This window comes from Dama dama, chromosome 23, assembly GCF_033118175.1.
Source record: "Dama dama isolate Ldn47 chromosome 23, ASM3311817v1, whole genome shotgun sequence".
NCBI classification, from domain to species: Eukaryota; Metazoa; Chordata; class Mammalia; order Artiodactyla; family Cervidae; genus Dama; species Dama dama.
The window spans coordinates 78,350,188-78,368,771 of NC_083703.1; the positions used below are offsets into that span (position 1 = coordinate 78,350,188).

Below are 18,584 nucleotides of genomic sequence, written 5' to 3' on the forward strand. Positions count from 1 at the left end.
CCTGAGCCTCATCTGGTCACCGCCCGCTGGCCCCACGACACCCCCTGGGCTGCTGCTCCCAGTCTCCCCTGACAGGCGGGGGTGGGTCCCATGGGGGTGGGGTCCCAGCCCCTGTTGGGCAGCACGCTGTGTGTGCCTTGAATGTGTCCTGGGGATTCCTTCATTGACACCTACCCGGGGGCCTCCCCATTATACAGATGGGGAAGCTGAGGCTCAGAGCGGTGACTCATTTGTCCAGGGTCACCCGGCTGACCGAGGCTAGCTGGCCTCCCTTCCCGCCCCCATGGTGTGTGTCTGGTCCCAGTCTAGCCACTCCCCCACTCGCGTCCCCTGGGTGCCACTGAACGTCAAGTGCCGGGAAGGGAGAGGAGCCCCGCCCACCACGGACTTTCATCCTCATCACTTCCTGCCATTCACACGGCCGGACGGCAGGTACTTACTCTCCTCAATGGACATCGCTTTGCTGACCTTCTCAAAGTCAAGCACGGACAGCGTCTCCAGAACCTGCTTCTGCTGCGCAGCTTCTTCCAGAAGGCACTCCTGGACCATCCTCGACAGATTAGGGGAGCCCAGTTTCTGGGAAGCAGCCCACAGTGCTCCAGGTTAGCCCAGAACGTGCCCTCTGAGGTCAGCTACCATGCCCGTGGCCCCCACCCGCCCCTTCCCCGTCCCTCCTGTCCCCATGGCTGCGCCCTGGCATCTGGGGATTCCTCCTCGCCAGAGCAGCTGGGAGGACAGGATGCAGGCTGGAGCTGTCAGGAGCCTGCCAGAACGCGAAGCCAACCAGCACAGGCAAGCAGAGATGAGAGAGGGTGAGACCCAATCATGATGTTGTTTGCAGCCCTGGATCCAGCCGGACCTGAAGCCCACCTCTGGGCCTTTCAGGTCTGTGAACCAAAACATTTCCTTCTGAACCAGTTTGGACTGGAGCTCCAGCATCTGCCACCTACCGAGTCACCACCGCCGCCTTTGGTTTACGGCCTGGGCTGCCTGAGGACCACACGACTATTTGCCACCCCCCCACCTTGAAACTTCCAGCCCACCCTCCCCAGGTCGTCACCCACCTGCAGCAGTGCTTTGCAGACCTGGAGGTGAACCGTGAGCAGCACGTCCAGCTCTGGGGCGCCAGCCGTGAGCTCCCGGGACGACGCTCTCAGCGATGGTGGTGGAGGTGGACTCCTGTCCTTTCTGAGTGGAAGTGAGAACTGGGTGACTGGTCCGTCAGCATTCAGCTGCCTCCAAGGACAGGGAAACCCTCCCTCCCTGGAGAGCTCTGACCAGGGGGGCCGGCTCCAGATCCCAGGGAGATGGAGCTAAACTGGGGAGAGAACTAAGAAACGGAGACACGGCAAATGGGAGCAACAACTCACACAACACGGGGGCTGGGAAGGCTGCCCCCTACCCCCCTGCCCACCTTCCAGGGCGTGCACTTGGAGCAGAAGCCTGAGGTTCAAACGAATCCCTAGCTCAGGGACTCTGGATAAGTCTGCCTCCCGGAGCCTCAGTTTACTCATCCGGAAAGTGGGGGCAGGAACCCCAAGCTTGGGCCACGGTGGGGTTGAGTCAGACACCAGCGCACCCGGCACTGTGTCAGCCCCGGGAGGGGCTGAGCCCGAGCCCTGAGGGGGTGGATGTGACACGGGGATGCTGGGTGGAGATGCCACCCACTCTCCGTGGGGTCCTGAGAGGCAGGGAGAAATGTAACGCATTTGTGCACTTCCGTGCTGCTGAGCGGTGGGTGCCCCGGCGTGCTCATGGGGGCGGGGCTGCTGCTTACAGCTTGCAACACAGAGGTCTCAGGTTCTACTGCGTGTGCTGGTGTCATTTTTTAGGATTTAAAAAGAAAGCCCACTGCTCAGGGCAAAAGCTCAGGCCAGCTGAGGTATCCTTGTTTGCTCTGTTGGTCACGTGCCGGGCACATGGGCCGGGACGATAATAAAGGAAACAGACGCAGAGTGGGCGCCGGGAGTCACCGACGGGGCGGGGGCCGGCAGGCCGCTGGGCCCGAGGCTGGACTCTGGGTCAGCGCTGGGAGGGGCACACTCACCGCAGGCCCTGGGCTCCCCCAAACAGGGCCAGCTCGTGGGGGGCGATGTGGGCGTTGAGGAAGGAGAAGCTCTCCAGGATGCACTCCATCAGGCTCTCGGCGGACGCATGCTCCCGGCAAGCTCGGCGGGGCTGCGGGCGGACAGACAGACCGACGGCCAGGCTTCAGCGGTGCCCGGGCTGGGGGGCATGTCCCCAGGGCCCTCCCCAAGGGGCCCTGCCACCCGGGGTGTGGGGCCTGACGCGGACCATTCAGGTTTCCAAGAAAACCCAGAAACCTCGACGTTGTGGGGAGCTGCCCAGTTTTTAAATACCGACAACTAATTGCAAATTATTTTTTAAAGACAGCGTGGCTTGGGCCAGACAACCGAGGCCAAAGGCTGCCAGGTGAGCCTCTGGATTCCAGGTGTCTCCTCTCCCAGGGAAGCGTGGAAGGGGAGGAGTCTGGAGGCAGCCCCTGCCTGGGGGACCGGGAGGGAGGGTCGAGTCATCGAAGCCTCCCGGGGGCCAGTCCCCTGTGGCTGAGTCTACAGAGTGCACAGGGCTGACCCCACGAGTCAGAACTGGGCTCCTGAAGGTTGATCCCAAGGAGAAAATCTTGAGCAACAAGACAAGAATAAGGCTACCTGCAGATGTTTCCTTGCTCGATGGGGAAAAAAATGTTTTCATTTGTATATATGCACGGGCACACACGCACACACACACATGGCCCCCATTATTCACAGTAATTATGGTGCATAAAGTCACCGTGACCCCTGGGATTTGAAACTGAACCAGTCTTTGCTCCCATGGGAAATGCAGAGGCCATGAGCGTCAGGTCAATGTTTTTTATCCGCCCATCAATACAGAGCCTTGTTTTACGCGTATGTTTGTGTGTGTGTGTGTGTGTGTGTGCTCAGTGGTGTTTGATTCTTTGTAACCCCAAGGGCTCTAGCCTGCCAGATTGCTCTGACCATGGAATTTTCCAGGCAAGAATACTGGAGTGGGCTGCCATTTCCTTCTCCAGGGAATCTTCCTGACCCAGGGATGGAACCTCCATCTCTTGTGTCTCCTGTACTGGCAGGCAGATTCTTTCCCACTGTGCCACCTGGAACGCCTGTGTCTGCTTAAAGGCATCTCGTTTAATATAGACATATCACTGACTCATCAACACTGAACTCAAGGTCAAGGCTGAACAAGGCTTATCCAACACACAGAGTTCCTCCACAAGATGCATCAGGAACACTGGCCAGCATCTCAGCCCAGCCCTTGGGGGCTGTTTCCAACAGCAAAGTCACCAAAAATAAGTGCTGGGTTGGCCAAAAGTTCATTTAAGTTTTTCCCCAACATCCTAGGCTCCCTGTCCCACTGCCAGTCACGGCACCATCAGCAAGCAGGGCGCGCCCCCACAAAGAGCACACTTACCTTCAGCCGGTCCCGGAAGGTGAGGACCTGGTACTCCAGCTCCCGGAGCTGCGGCGGTGCAGGGTCCATGGACCTCAGCAAGTCCAGGACCTCCTGCAGAGGCCTCTCAAGGGGCAGCCCAGGCCCACCCGCCGTGTCCTCAGGGTCTCCTTCGTCGGGGCCCTCCTGGCTCCCCGGGAGCGCGTGGTTGTGGAAGGGGGAGCCCCGTGACAGGTCGGGGGTTCCCACCCCCAAGTCTCTCCAGCCCGGCTGCTCCACAAACGAGCCCTCCGCCAAGTGCAGCATGTCCGGCAGGAGGCCCAGGGGTGGGGGGTCCTCTTGGGCCTCCTCTTCGATGGAGGTGTTGGGGCCCATGGCCGAGGGCAGGACGCCCACATCCGAGGTGGAGGCCGACGTGCTGGTCTCCATGTCTCGGGGGTCCTCGGAGCTGAAGGAGTCCATCTCGGGCAGCTCCTGACTGCGGCTCCTCAGGCCAGGGCCCTGAAGGTCGCCGTCGGACAGGCAGCTGAGGACGGAGGGGGCCCTTGGCCTGTCCAGCAGCAAGGCCTGCTGTGCCCGCGGCTGCAGGACAGACTGGAGACAGACAGACAGACAGGCCGGCCTCAGCAGCTGCCCTGGGGATCAGAGTGAGACCCCCTAGGGCGTCCCCCCAGACGTCTGCTCTGTGGACCCACAGCCTCGGGAAGACGGGGGTCCCCCAAAGTGCCTGGCACCCGGAAGCGCCAGTGAGAGCCTAGCACCTCTCGTACCCCGCTCGCTCACTCCTTTCCGGCCCCAGCCCCCAATCAGCCGCAGTGAACCCTCACCACGCCTCCCCGAGGGTGGTGCTCTTCTGCCCTCAGAGAAGCGAGGTGCACGCAAGGAAGGATGTGCGAGCATTTTAATCCCGGCCAGCTGACACGGACTCTGACCCCCGCTGCTGCACCCTTTCCCTCATCAACCAGACCAACGGTTGACGTTCCTACAGCACCACCTGCTATTGTCAGGCGTTCTAGTAAGCACTCCTCATTGACAATGTCATTTATTTAACCCTCATAAAGCCCCATCGGGGCAGTGCTGTTAGTTTCATTTCTCCGATACAGAAATGGAAGTCCAGAGAGGTTGAGTGACTTGCTCAAGGTCACACAGCAGATGAAAGGCACAGATAGAATCTGGAGCCCAGGCCATCTGGCTTCAGAGTCCTTGCTCTTGACTGTAGATGACTTTGTAACCAAAGTACGCTGGGACCATCCCCGCCAGACAACCAAGTTTCCTCTGAATGCACAAGCTGCCTGGCTCATCTAAAGCTGCCTTCCCCACCTAAGGTCCAGAGGAGGGCGGCAGGGTGGTCCCGCTCCGCATCAGCCTCCCTCTGGGCTTGACAGAAAGTCCTTGTCTTTGTCCCGCATCCCTGGACCCTCCCTGGGGCATCTACATACAGAGGGTGATCTGTGTGCCAGGTTCTTTACTGCCCGCTTGTTGGTAACAGCAAAAACTGAACCTCAGTATCTTGTTAAGTAAAGTGTGGTTTTTAGCCAAATGCGGGGTGCTACACAGTGCCAACACGTCAGAGAAGGTCTCCAGGGCGTCACCAGGGCAAGGGCTGCCGAGGGACACAGGCTAGAGAGGATGCGTCTGCTCCCAGATGGCCCGGAGCCTCTCTGGAGGACCATGGAGGAAGGTGAGAAGAGTGAGGCGCTAAGGAGGGGACCCAGGCCCCTGGAGGTCACAGGAAAGAGGTGTCTCACTGCACACGAAGTCCAGCTATCACCTACTGGAAACACGTTCCAAAGTGTAAAACAAACCAGAGGCCAAGGCCGTGGCCGGGGTGGTAGAACCATCTGGAGAACCCCACCCCAGTCAAGCCCAGAACCGAGTCCAGAGGCCACAGAACAGAGGGCAGGCAGTGAAAAAGAAAAGGTACCCCCAAACACCCCCAAACAAGGGAGGCTGAACCCAAAGCTTGCTGCCCCTGGAGGTGCACATGCTGACCACGTGCTGACCCCTGGGGAGTCACCCCCCCTCCCCCACCCCAATCCCAGCCCGACCACCACATCCCCGCCCAGTGAGGCTCACTCACCAGGTAGTATCTCTCCCGGAAGCTGGGGGTGTTTGGGGGTGTCCAGTTGTACAAGGAGCCTTTCCTGCTGCCTATGGAGAACTTGCCCGGGGGGCTGGGTGACACCAGGAAGCTCTCGGTATCAAATGGGCTGGAGGGGAGCAGAGGCCAGGCTGTCATCGATGGCCGGAGGCCATCGGACCACAGACAGGACCAGGGGACTAGAGACAGAGGCTTGGGGGGGACAGGCACAGTGGAGGGACCCCAGGTCCCCGTTCTGAAGCCTCCTGGAAACGTCTCAGATATCCACTGCCCCGAGGGTCCTTAGCCAGATGGGGAGGGGCACCGATCGGCCCCTCTGATTGGAGGCCCTTCGAGAAGCTCAGCAGAGCAGTGGTAGACACTCAGAGCTGCCGTCTTCTGGGTAAACCACGTCACTGCCCCCCACAAGCTCCCCCTGGGTCAGGGGGCTCCCGTCACAGTCCCGGAGGGGCTGCAGACCCACAGGGGAAGCACCGGAAGCGACGCTCCAGCCAGGCCCTTGCCTGTCCTTGGAGCAGCCAGGGCTGGGTCGGCCCTCCCTGCCTCGTGGACACCTGCACGCTGTCTGCAGCGTCTGCACGCTGGCCCAGCTCACAGCGTCTGGAGCCCAGCCCAGACACAAGGGCCTGTGGCCCAGGGGCCCTGCCTGGATGCCCCCCTGCCTGCCCAGGGCAGCTGCAGGCCAGTGGGACACCCAGGTCCTTGGACCTTCCCGACCTGGGGCTGCAGGGCCACCCCCTGACCTGACCGCTTGAGCGGTGTGCTCACCGCCACTAGACAAACGAAGGAAGGAAGCGGGGGTGTCACCCATCCCCGTCCACCCAGTTCACCCCCGGGGAGAAAGGACAGACTGGCCCCAACTGGTCAGAACAGGCACCAGAGTAGGGGAAGTGTGTGTCTGCCCCGTTGCTCCAGCAGCACCTACCCTGGGGAATCAGGAGAAGGGAGTTTCCTCAAAACACAAGGTTTCATTTGGGGGAAAAAAAGATCTCTGCTACCAAAAACCAAAACCTGTGGAAACCACCAGGATGGGCTGCTCAGTGGAAAGCACCACCCTAGGCAGGGGTGGTTCCCATGAGCCCAGGGGACCGCAGGGTGACTGCTCAGCCGTGGGCCTGGTGGGCGCCAGGGTCAGCAGGTAAGGAGATGGTGGGTGTAGGAAGGTGGAGGTGGGTTTCTCCTGGGAACCCAGCCCAGGGGGCTGCCATAAAGGGTCCTGGCCGCCCCAGTCTTCAACAGCCACTAATTCAAAAGTGAGGGGAAAAGAAGAGAATTTAAACTCGTGGGGGGGGGGGGGGGGCGGGGGGCAGGCCGCAGCATGGACAGGGCTGCAGAAAGTGGTCTGGGCCCCTGCCTGTCTTGGGGGGCAGCCAAGGGCCGGGCTGCCAGGGTGGATGCTGGGGTGAGGTCAGGCCACCAGGGGGAGCTGGAGAGGCCTCTCCGCGGTCCTCTGCGGGGTCTGGGGGGCAGTGTTTGGGGCTGACCCCCTGCCCCCACCCCACTCCACCCAGCCCCCCAGGAGGGGCAGCAGGGAAGCCGCCGCCTGCACTCACTTCCACAGCACCTCCAGCTGCAGCTTGATGGTGCCCAACTCTGTGATGTCCACCACGATGACCTGCGGCCGGGTGGTGAAGAAGTCGGTGATGTCGCAGGTCACCGCGCCCACCGCCAGCGAGCTCAGGCCGCGCAGCTCCGTCACCTGGGGGAGGGCGGAGTGGTGGGTGAGGGCGCCCGTCCCCCCGCCGGCCCCTGCCCCGGGCCCCACCCACCTTGATCTCGAAGTTCTCGTGCAGGGTAGGAATGAAGGCCTTCTCCTCCTCGTCCCAGGTCTGGCTGTCGTCCGACTCGATGCGGCCCCGCAGCTTCCAGCGCTGGCGGCCCAGACGCAGGAGTACCTGTGCGCCAGGCCCGAGGCAGGAGCGGTCAGCCGCGCCCCTTGCCACCGCCTCCCGGGGGCCCTCCCTGCCAACTGGGGTGGAGGGGGACAGGAACCCAGCGGAGACCCTGGTTCCCAGAAAGCCCCACTCCCGAAGGCCTGGCGGGGAGCCCTGAGGGCCGATCCCAGAAGGTGGGCGTACCTCGTACTGGTCTCCAGGACAAAGACGTGCGTAGCCCACTAAGCCTGCAACACAGAGACGGGCTCATCTCTCCGCTGTTCACTATCCCTACCCCATGGGTCACAGGCCCTCAAGGGGGGAGCCCCCCGCTACAAGTGGGGGTCATCAGCTTCAGGGGGGCGGGCAGTGAGCTAAGCCATCACGATGACAAGGGACAGACCCGGGCCCTCACTTTCAACTCAGAGAGCGGATAGGACTTGCCCGAAGTCACAAGTCACAGGAGTGGAAACCCTGGGATTCTGACCATCACCCCCCATCCTCAGCACAGGGTCCCGGAGAAGGTCGGAGGCTCCACCCAGCTGCCGCCCCGCCCCAAGCCCTGTCCTGTTACCTTTCATCCTGACGTGGAACTCGCCCAGGTGAACCTCCAGGGCCCCCTCGATGAGCCACATGTCCTGCCAGAGAAGGTGGCTCACTGCCTGCCCCGGGATGGGCCACGGGGGATGCACGGACCCTGCCAGAGACCACCACCACCCCCCATCCCCGGGGGCAGAGAGAGAGGCTGCCTCAGGGCCCAGGGGGCCCCCAGACCGGCGCTCCGCCACCCACCTCGGTGCACTCCTGCAGGCTGCGGCCCAGCTCCTGCAGGCTCTCTCGGGAGGCGCGGCTGGGCGGGCACCGGGCGAAGGCCCGCTGCATGTTGGAAGCGCCGTCGCGCAGGCGGCACTGGATGCAGTAGCCCTCGTAGAGCTCGTCCACCTGCGGGGCGCACGCATCCGGGAACTGTCTCCCCGACTCCATCACCTCGGGAGGCCACACCCCCAAGTCGTGCTGGCCCCGCCCCCGGCGAACGTGCGCCCTCGAGGCAGTGACCACGTGGGTCCCATCCACTCCGCATCTCCAGCACCCGGCAGCGCCTGGCGCACAGCTCGGGTACGATAAAACTAGTGAGCCGGATGCGTGGATGCGGTTTTCTTTGGTCAAACAGGGAAGGTGGGTGTGTGATGTTCCGTCCACCCGCGGGGCTCCCGGGGAGCAGAGCGAGTTCATGGAGGGGTCTGCCCATATAAAGCTTGAGGGCCTAGCTGGGTGACCTTGAGCCCGTTCGTGTCCCTCTCTGGGCCTCTACAGCCCCATCCGTAAAATCGGGTGGTTGGACTCAACACTCCCAGGCCTCTAACCCCACCCCCCTGATCCCCACCTCTGGGCTCAGTCCCCGCGGTCCCTGCACCGCCTTGGCTTTCTGCAGCCACCTGGTGCCCAGAGAGCCTTCCTCCACTGACCCCGCAGAGGTCTCCCCTCAAGCCGAGAGGCGCCCCCGAAACCAGGCTGACCTTGCTGATGTGAAACTCCATCTTCCGAATGTGCCTCTCCACTGAGCGTGTTTGCTTCTCCCAGAAGAAGAGAAGATGCTTTAAAAGGAGCCTGGGCCTCACCCAATCCCAAGCCCCTGCCATCCTCCTGCAGGTCCTGACACAGAGCTGGGCTTGAAGTCAGGCCAGCCCCTCACCCTCCCTGAGGAAGGCTCATCGCTGGGCCTCAGTTTCCCCATCTGTCAAGGGGGGAGGAAACCCAAGTATTCCTCCCATAGGATGGCCAGGAGGACGGAAGGCCCGCGGAGATGTTATTCCCATCCAGCCAGCCCCAGCCGCGGCCCGCCTTGCTTACCCCATGCGGACAGAAGTTTCCCTCACCTTGTCCAGGTCGTAATAGAAAGCCTGTGGGTGGGGGGAGAGGTGTCAGGGCTCCGGCGTTCCTCTGAGACCCGTGAGCCTCCATCCCAGGGGCGCCCAGGGTCAGAGGACAAAAAGCCAGCGGCCACTCGGTCCTCCGAGGCCTGCAGTCAGCAAGCTGCGGTCCAGGCCAGGCAGGAAGAAGGAGCGAACGCATGGGCTCTGGGGGAGGCGGCTGAAGGCCTGGCTCCCTGGGCCAGTCGTGTGTCACGGACAAGCTTCTCTACACTCTGAGCCTCCGTCTCCTTTTGAAAGAGGAGATGCCATCGCACCTACCCCACAGCGCTGCTATGAAAAGGAAAGTGCAAACTCAACGAGAGGGGAACCACTGCCATTTGATTATTTAAGGGGCGACTTCAACCACGATCAGAGACTAGGGAGAGGCAGCCAGCAGCAGCCAGGAGTTCAGATGGAAGGAAACTGCAGATCCAGACTGGGCCATCCGCGCCAGGGGCCATGGTGCAGCCAGTGAAAAGAATCTATTGTCAGGGCGAGGGAGTCTTTGTGCAAAGGGCCAGAGAGTAAATATTGCGGGTTTTGCCGGCCACACGGTTTCTGCCTTTGGAGCGTGAAAAGCAGCCACAAACAGTGTGCCCACGATGGGTGTGCCTGTGTTCACGTAAAATTTATTTCCAAAGCAGGCCCTGCTTTGCCCGCGTGGGTTAGGGTCACTGTATCTGAGCCTGGATAAATTTCCACAAAGTTGGTGACCACCAACGCAAAGAAGTAAGACAGGGGAGAGTCTGTGAGTTGTGACTTCACCAGAGCCCTCTACATATCCACAGTCTGCGTACTTACAGTAAGGTGACGAGGGAGGAAAATATGGAAAGATAAATACTAGATGATCCTCAAGGGTTAAACAGGACGCGACAGAGAAGATAGGGGAGGGGGGTCGGTCAAGCAAGAGGGAAAAGATGGATTAACCACCCCCCAAAGGGGGCATCTGTTTTCCTAGGTATGCATCTATGTGACATCGTATGTGTGGGATTATGAAATGAAAACCCTATGTAAGAAATTAAGAAATGGGGAAGTTCCCAAGGCTTTGGAAAGAAGAGGAACTGTATAGCGATTCCTCGGAGACTGGGAACCGGACCCCACGTGCTTCGTCCCTCGCGGTTGCCCCTTTGTGGCCTCCGTGTACCCACCTGTGAAATGGGAGCAGCTAAACATACAGACCTCTACACACGCCTCGCCTTCCTTAGAGTTACTTCTAGAAGGGCGAGACAGAGGCAGCTGAACCAGCCGCAGCCCTGGGAGAGGGAGGTGTGGCAAGCGCTCGGAAGGCCGGGGCCTGGGGTGGGATCTTGGCACCACTTCCTTCTGCCTCTGCGCTGACCCACCCTCGCCCACCAAGACAAGGCCTGACGGAGCCCGCCCGCCTTCCCTTCCCCCAGCGGCCGGCCCCCTGGTGAGGTGGAGCGGCCCTCCGTCTCACACTCTGCTGACCCTCAAGGTCTTCTCTGCTGGGGCCAGGATACAGAGGTGGGGGACACAATTTGACAGACTCATCCCCACCCCGCCACCACGCTTGCAGTCCGTCCGTCAAGCTGGCGGCTGTTCGGTGCTTTGCAGGAGTGATGCTAGAATAAGCCAGAGAAAGTCACAGGCAGTAAGGCCTCCTGGTCTCTGCTTGCAGAAGTCTACTCCTGTCGAGGACAGAGGGGTCTCCTGTCCTTAATAGCAGCCAGATAGAGACGAGGGGGCTAAGAGGGGCTCCCCAAGACCAGAAAGAACCTGAGCGCTGGAGAGATGCAGGGCCCCCCGCAGGGGGGTCCTGGATGTGCCAGCAGATAAATGACAAGACAGCCAGTTACATTTAAATTTCCAATGAACAATGGATAAAATTTCTTTTTTAGTGTAACTATGTCCTGAAGATGGCAGGGGACATACTTACACTGAAAAATGATTTGTTATTTATCTGAAAATCAAATTTAACTGCACCTCGTATTTTTGGGGTTTTTTTTTTTTTTTTTTGGTATTGGGCTTTTCTGGAGTTTGTTTTGTTTTTTTGTTTTCTAAATCCGGCTCTGCTAAGGGCGTGGTAAAAGCCCAGAGCAGGTGAATCTTGGGCTGGACAGGCCGCGGGGCAGCCTCAGAGGCGCCCCGACGGGGACAAGGCTGCAGAGCCAGGGACGTTGCGGGAACTCGCGGGGCTGGTGCAGGACGGCGTCGGGGCCTCTGCAGCATACCCTGGACCCGATGCCTGATCCAGTTCCCCGCCATCACATGAGCCACCCTGCCTGCAGGGGGACTGTGGTGGCCAAGACCCACAGAACAGGGCCAGGTAATGCCTCCGTCCTCCTGTACACCCATCTACCTCTGAGCTGCTTCTAGAACTAAAGGGGGGCTGGAGGTGACCCTAAGGTGTGTGAACTGCTGCAGTGTGAGGGGTGGGGGTGTCAGGGGGGAGCTCCCCACCAGCCTGTGTGGTTTAATCCATCAGGGTCCAAGGGAGGTTCATTCATTAAAAATAAAGTCCACTCTGTCGGCCTCTGCGTTCCGGAGACAGATTCACACCCACGAGGCAGGCCAGGGGGTGCATCAGGGGCTGTTTCGCCCCCGGGCCGCTCGGCCGGGAAGGGCTGGGGAGGGGTCTCACCAGCCTGGAATTCCTGCGGGTGTCCTTGTGGCGTCCCGTCAGGTAATCCAGCTCGGCCTGCTGGGCGCACAAATGTTCCCTGCGGGGAGAAGGAGGGAGAGGAGCTTGGGAAGAAGAGGAAGGAAAGAAATGGGCGGGGGCGCGGTGTTCCAGGGAGGAGGCAGACATGGCCACCGGCCTGGGGAGAAGTGGGGTGCTCAGCGGGTTCAAGGATCAAGGGCAGAGCTGGCCCCCAGCTGAGAGCCCGGCCCCCACCCACTCTGCCTCCGCATCCCACACAGTGTGTGCCCAGCACCGTGCCGAGTGGGAACTCCCCAAACAGCCCTACCAACAGGAGGGAGCTGCTGCTATTACACCCATTTTAGAGATGGGCAAACTGACTCTGAAGCCACCCAGTACTGGGTCCACAAGGCATGGAAGAGTCTGAACCCAGGTCTGAAACCAGGCGATGGCTTCCAGAGGCCAAGATCCTCCCCCAGCCATGGGAGCTGTGGGGGGGTGGGCACGCCTCCCTCACAGACAAGGGCGGGCTGTCCTGCCGTCTGGATGGCCGGGACCAGAAAGGGGCTTAACGAACCCCTATTCTGGAAAACACAGAAAAAGCCATGGGCCCGAGGGGACTTTTCACATTGTGTTTTGCAGCCAAAGACACTCTTGAGAGCCCCTTGGACTGCAAGGAGATCCAACCAGTCCATCCTAAAGGAAATCAGTCCTGAACATTCATTGGAAGGACTGATGCTAAAGCTGAAGCTCCAATACTTTGGCCACCTGATGTGGAGAACTGGCTCATTTGAAAAGACCCTGATCCTGGGAAAGACTGAAGGCAGCAGACGAAGGGGATGACAGAAGTTGAGATGGTTGGATGGCATCACCGACTTAATGGCCATGAGTTTGGGTGGACTCCAGGAGCTGATGATGGACAGGGAGGCCTGGTGTGCTGTGGTTCATGGGGTCGCAAAGAGTCGGACATGACTGAGCAGCTGAACTGAACTCTGCGCTGGCACTTGATGAGCCTCCATTAAAAATATGGGGAATAAGTGACTGACTCCTCCTGTCCCAGCCTCTGCTCGGTCAATCAGTCGTTTTCTCCTTCGCTCAAGCCCAGCCGCCCTGGCCCTGACCTGCGGCTCCTCTGTAAGCTCCTACCGCAGGGCCTGTGCACGTGCTTGCCCTCTCCCAGGGATGCTTGTCCCCCAGAGGCCAGCACCATGGCTGCTGCTCAGAAATGGCCAGGACGTCCCCAGGGCGGCCTCTGGACCCCACTGTGTGACAGGCCCTCCAGGTGCAGCCTCTCCACCACCTCCGCTTGTTACTGCCCTCCGGGCGCGTGGAAGTTATGGTGTTGACCCCATTACCCCTCTATGGCCATCCCCCCTGCCCTCCATGAGCATTCTCCATGAGAACCGGGCGCCCCAGCCATTATTGCCTCATCCCAGCACCCACGGAAGGGGCTGAGTAGGTGGCCACACCTGGACATGCTTGTTGATTAAACGGATAACCAGGAGCTCGCTCTGTGGTTGCACACAGACAAGACCCACCCCCGATGCCCAGGGAGAGGCAGAGAGGAGCGAGCGGACGAGGCCGAAGGATGCGACAGGCAGCATGCGGCCTCCTTACTTGAGTCCCCTCTTCAGCGCTTCGAAGATCTTCTTCACTTGCTGGGGCTTGGGGTCCGAGCAGACGCACCCCTTCCGCAGCGTGCCATACGTCTTGGAGGATTTCACGGGCATCCGGGACCTCACTGAGTTCCTGTGGATGGACTTTCTGTGAGAAGGGATGGGGGGATCAGGGCGGGGGTCTGGGCACAGCCCTTCTCGGGGACAGGCCCTTCGCGAACGGTGGCCAGAGCCCCAGACGATCAGGAGACCTAGCTGAGTCCCGCTTCACTGCCCCCAAGCTGCATGGTCTCAAGAAGGCTGCCAAGGCTCCCTGGGTCTCAGCTTCCTCATCTGCAAAATGAGCACTTGAATTCGAAGATGAACAGTCACTAACCTGATATGAGAAATTAGCTTAGAGTGAGTGAGCAATATAATCAAGTGGCCTGAATGCCAATGCTGTCTGTCTGTCTGCGCTCTTGAGCAAGCTCTGTGCAGGTGAAGCAACACGAAGGCCAAGCCATGGTCCGGTCACGTTCCCGGGCTGGGCACCTGTTGGCTTTGGTGGCCCAGCATCCATCCCCCGTCCCTCTGTTAACAGTGCCTCAGTTCTCCTCTGGGGCATCTCCCCAGCCCTGCTCTTTATTCACATAGTTTGGCGAGAGGTAGACTGACAAATCACTGCACGCACACACACGCACGCACGCACACGCACACACATACATCCATAGGCGTTCTGAGCAAACCCTTGTCCCAAGCCTGGATTAGTCGACACACTCCACTCCCCTGAAAGAGCACTTCTCCCCCCTTCCTCGTCTTTCTCGGTCCACTGAGCACCAAGCTCCAGCCACGAGCACTGGGACCCACTCAGGGGACAGCTGAGCAACAAGAGAGCGGGAACAGGCCGCCTGTGGAGCGGACCATCCACTGCCTCTACACTCTTACGAGAAAGAGGGAGGAGTGATTGGTCTCATCTAAAACTCTCTATTTTTGGAGGTTTCTCTGTCAAAGCAACTTCACTTCCACACTACTGTACTACCCGAGCCTCGGTTTTTTTCATCTGTAAATTGGGAAGTACAGCAGACCTGAATCAGAGGGCACTGCTAAGAATTCTCCCCGGTACCAGGTCAAAGGTTTGACAGAGTGGGGTCACCTAGTAGGTGCTTAATAAATGTCCATTACTGTTAAAGTAATCGTATCCTATCTGTATCCTTCCCTGTAACACAGCCTGGAAGACAGTAGGTGCTCAGTAAATACTGAGCTAAACTGAACAAGGGAAATGCCACATGTCGAGGGCGATCCTGGGGCTCTTGGCTGGACCTTTAAGGAAGAGCAGGAACAAAGGTACCCGTCCCCCAAGAAGGGTGAACGGACAGACTGACCAAAGGTAGAGAGGAGGAGCCGGTGGAGTCGTGTGCGATGGGGCAGTGGACCTCCAGGGCAAGGCTTGACTGAAGCAGAGGTGGGAAGATGATGGAAGGTGCTGGACACAGGGGCCCTGCCTGCCTTGGGGACCCCAGGACAGGTGTGGGGAGGAGAGCGTCAGGTCCTAGCAAAGTTCCCGCTTCAAAGATGGTAACAGTGGCAACTGAGAGTTCCACAGAGCAGAGCAACGAAACCCCAGCCGCAGCTACTGGGCCACTGGGCCCACCAACACCATCCCCGCGGCGGCCCAGGGAGCCGAGTGATAAGACACAGCAGAAGACATCTGCTGAGCATCTGATGTCGCCGGGCACTTCCTAAAGGCTTTGTATAAATATCGACTTGCACAGCCACCCTAAGAGGCCGGTATTAACCCCTGGCAGACAGGGAGACTGAGGCTCAGGTGGGTGACTTGCCCCAGACCACGTCCCCCCAGAGGTGGGACCTCAACCCACGTGTACGCAGGTCCTCAGCCTGGGATCTCAACCACCCAGCTAGGGGCAGGATGCAGGACTCCCTCAGGTTCCCAGAACCACCTGGAGGATTTGTGAGACTCGGATTCGCTCTCCCGCGACCACCACCCTGCCCTGAAGGTTCTGCTCTGACAGGTCTGGGTGGAGCCTAGGGCTCCACGTTTCTAACATGTTCCCAAGTGCTAACCAGCGTGCTGGTCCACCACCAGAGGACCACTTTCTCAGGAGTCCTCCCTTTCTGCTTTGTCCAGAGCCCTCCTCCTGAGAGAAACCCAGCTTCAGGTCTCCCTGGACACCCTTCCCAGTCGGCTGCCTTTTCAGGGTTTCACAGCCAGGGCACAGGCTCATTCATTCATTCAGACACTCACAGAGTGGGGCTTTCTCTGAGCCAGGCACCTCAATGGGAGCCAAGGGGCCAGAGTCCTAAGCTTGGAGGCTCAAGGTCTGCAGGGAAGGGGGTGAGGGCTTGGGGTCTGGAGAGCAGCCAGGAGGCCAGCAGGACAGAGCTCAAGCTCCTTCACCAGGCCTGGGAGCAAGCCACTGGGCCATCGATGAGCCCTGGTCCCCACGAGGCCTGACAGGGGGCTGGGCCGCCCTTCCAGTCTAGTCAAGATGCTGCACGTTCCATGGACGGTCACAGAGCCCTGCTGTTGACTCAAGGGTTAGGTCCCGCCCCCCTGCCCCGAGCCCCGTGCTTCCCCAGCCTGGATGCCACATCACAAACCAGCGTGCCAGAGACACAGATCCAAGCCTTGCCCAGGCACGCTGAGAACTCCGTCCCAAGGATGCTGTGGGAAAGAAGGATCTGGAACCCCGCCCTGGAAACCTTGGGGCCTCGCCAAGCCAGAAACTCATATCATCTCTTGGGACACAGGTCCTGGTCAGCTGCCCATGTCCAAATCCTAACCACAGAGATCACGGGTACTTGATCTGCTGGAGCCTCAGTTTTCTCATCTGTGAAAGAGGGATAATGAGAGGGCACGTCCGGCAGAGTTGTCATGAGATAGTCATTCACTCAGGAAATATTTACTGAGCTCCTGTCATGCACCAGATGCCATTCCAGGAGCCAGGACTAGAACAGTGACTGAAACACTGACAAAACCTCCACCCCATGAGCGGCCCTGTCAGCTGGGGGGAGGTCGTGGGAGGCAGCAGCAAGCACAGACTATGGAGCCAGGGACACTATCTAGCTCCCCCAGTTTTAAGCTGTGTGACCTTGGGTCAATTCTTGGATCTCTCTGTACATCCGTTTTCTCATCTGTAAAATGAGGACTAGAGGAAGGGTTGCTGTGAGAGTTAATAAATGTAGAGATTCAAGCAATTCCCAGGAAAGAGTAAGTGCTATATAGATGCTGAAGTTAATAACGGGGACTTTTTAAAGTACATATATCATTTATATCACACAGCAACTATTTGTTGTTGTTGTTTAGTCGCTAAGTCATGTCTGACTCTCTTGCCTCCAGGCTCCTCTGTCCCTGGGATTTCCCAGGCAAGAATACTGGAGTGGGTTGCCATTTCCTTCTCCGGGGAATCTCCCTGACCCAGGGATGGAACCTGCGTCTCCTGCACTGGCAGGGGATTCTTTACCACTGAACCACCTGGAAAGCCCACAACTGTACTCCAGTTCAGAAGTTATAATCAGATAGTGCCTAGCGCCCAGAAAAGACGAAGGCCGGATAATGAATTTCAATCGGGTGAACCGGGAAGGCTCCTCCATTCAGGCTGTGCTTGACCAGGTGGCGTGCATGGAGCCCTGGCCCAGAGCCTGTCACAGCAGCAGCACTCACCCCTGCACCTGCCGCCGCTGTTCTTCACATGCTGTACGTCAAGCAACGCTTTGCACAGCCCAGGAGGGGGCTCCGTGCCTCGCTCTCCCACCCTCCCGGACGCCACGTCACCCACCTCTTAGCACACAGCCTCCGCAAAGTTGCCATCTCCAGGCCAGCAGGGACGGGCAGGACTGTAGCCTCGAGAGAAGCAGGTTTCAGACAGGCTAGGGCCCCCGGCAGGCGGGCGGGCAGGCAGGTGCGGTGGGCAAGCTGCCGGGAGGTGGGGCTGCAGGAGCCCCGCTCGCCTGCCGGTTCCGGGGGCCCACGGTCCCCGGCGGGTGCACACCCTCGGCTGGGCCCTGCTTCCTTCTACCTGGAGGCGTCCTTGCCCTCGGTCTGCGGCTGTGCCTGAAAGCACAGACTCCCGGGGAGGCTCTGCGCCCAGAGCGCCCGTCTGAGGCCCCACCAAGCAGGTGTGGCGGCCACTCGGAGCCGGCGTGGTGGCCTCTCCAGGTCAGCAATGCAGCCCCCAGATGGTGAAATCAGGTTGCACGTCTGGCCCAGTGTCACAACCGCCAGGGCAGGGAGCATCCTCCAGGAGCGGATGTTACACTAGCCCTGGGAGGACTCAGTAAATATTAAACACCCCCGGCATGCCAGACAAGCTTCCAGATGGGCACGTGCGACCCACTGGACCCGTCCCTCACGGGAGGCTGCCGGGCCAGCCCGTCTGCCCGGGCTCGTTGAGAAACATCAGAGGACCCGGGTGCATGGCTGCTGCAGGTGCGGGATCCAGAGGCGGGCGGGGCTGGCGACGGGGCAATAAATAATAGCATCGACCGGACACATTTCGGGCGAAGACTCAGAGCTCGCTGCAAGCTCACCTTTCCTCCTGCGCCAGTGGCACTCGATGCCTGGGGATGAGGACAGACAGGCACACACACCCGCCAAGGTCAAGTCTGGTCTGGGTGCTCCGTGGGAGCTAGCCCGTGTCTCCTGACACATCTCTGAGCTCTAGCCCCCCATCTGTCCTTTCTCTAGTCTCCTCTCCTTGGAAAGCAAGGGCTGATGCTTCCTTTTCACACTGACATTTCCCAGGCATGTCAGCGGAGGAATTCCCAAGGCGATCGGGACACTGCAGCAGATCCTGGCTTGGGAGGGTCCCTGCCCGCCAGCCTGGGGGAGGGGAGAGCGGGCTGAGGAATGGCAGGAAGGGGTTGAGAGCGGCCCTGCCTGTCAATCAGGGCAGAAAGGGGACGTTCAAGACCTAGCCTTCTTCTTCACCTCCCCCCCTTGTTATATATGGCCTTATGTTATAATATATTATTATGTATCAATATTTGTTACACATGGCCTGGTTATATTAATAACATTCCTTCACACCTTAGTGGAGAATTTCCAGATGA

General features: G+C 59.6%; 1 protein-coding gene across 4 annotated transcripts in view; it reads right to left on the minus strand.

Moving 5' to 3' along the window:
• Positions 1-18,584, minus strand: part of RIPOR3 (RIPOR family member 3) — a 73,692-nt gene that overhangs the window by 7,027 nt on the left and 48,081 nt on the right. For 2 of the 4 annotated variants that reach the window (XM_061127490.1, XM_061127491.1), the window contains exons 3-16: positions 13,537-13,668; positions 11,920-11,998; positions 9,282-9,305; positions 8,922-8,978; positions 8,197-8,346; positions 7,979-8,042; positions 7,609-7,652; positions 7,300-7,425; positions 7,084-7,229; positions 5,510-5,639; positions 3,451-4,023; positions 2,048-2,178; positions 1,065-1,188; positions 441-576 (exon numbers count right to left, since the gene is read on the minus strand). In XM_061127490.1, coding sequence (XP_060983473.1) covers positions 441-576; positions 1,065-1,188; positions 2,048-2,178; positions 3,451-4,023; positions 5,510-5,639; positions 7,084-7,229; positions 7,300-7,425; positions 7,609-7,652; positions 7,979-8,042; positions 8,197-8,346; positions 8,922-8,978; positions 9,282-9,305; positions 11,920-11,998; positions 13,537-13,668 — 1,916 coding nt within the window. Of the gene's footprint in view, positions 1-440; positions 577-1,064; positions 1,189-2,047; positions 2,179-3,450; positions 4,024-5,509; positions 5,640-7,083; positions 7,230-7,299; positions 7,426-7,608; positions 7,653-7,978; positions 8,043-8,196; positions 8,347-8,921; positions 8,979-9,281; positions 9,306-11,919; positions 11,999-13,536; positions 13,684-18,584 lie in introns of all 4 variants that reach the window. The other 2 variants (XM_061127489.1, XM_061127488.1) reach the window with 2 other exon arrangements.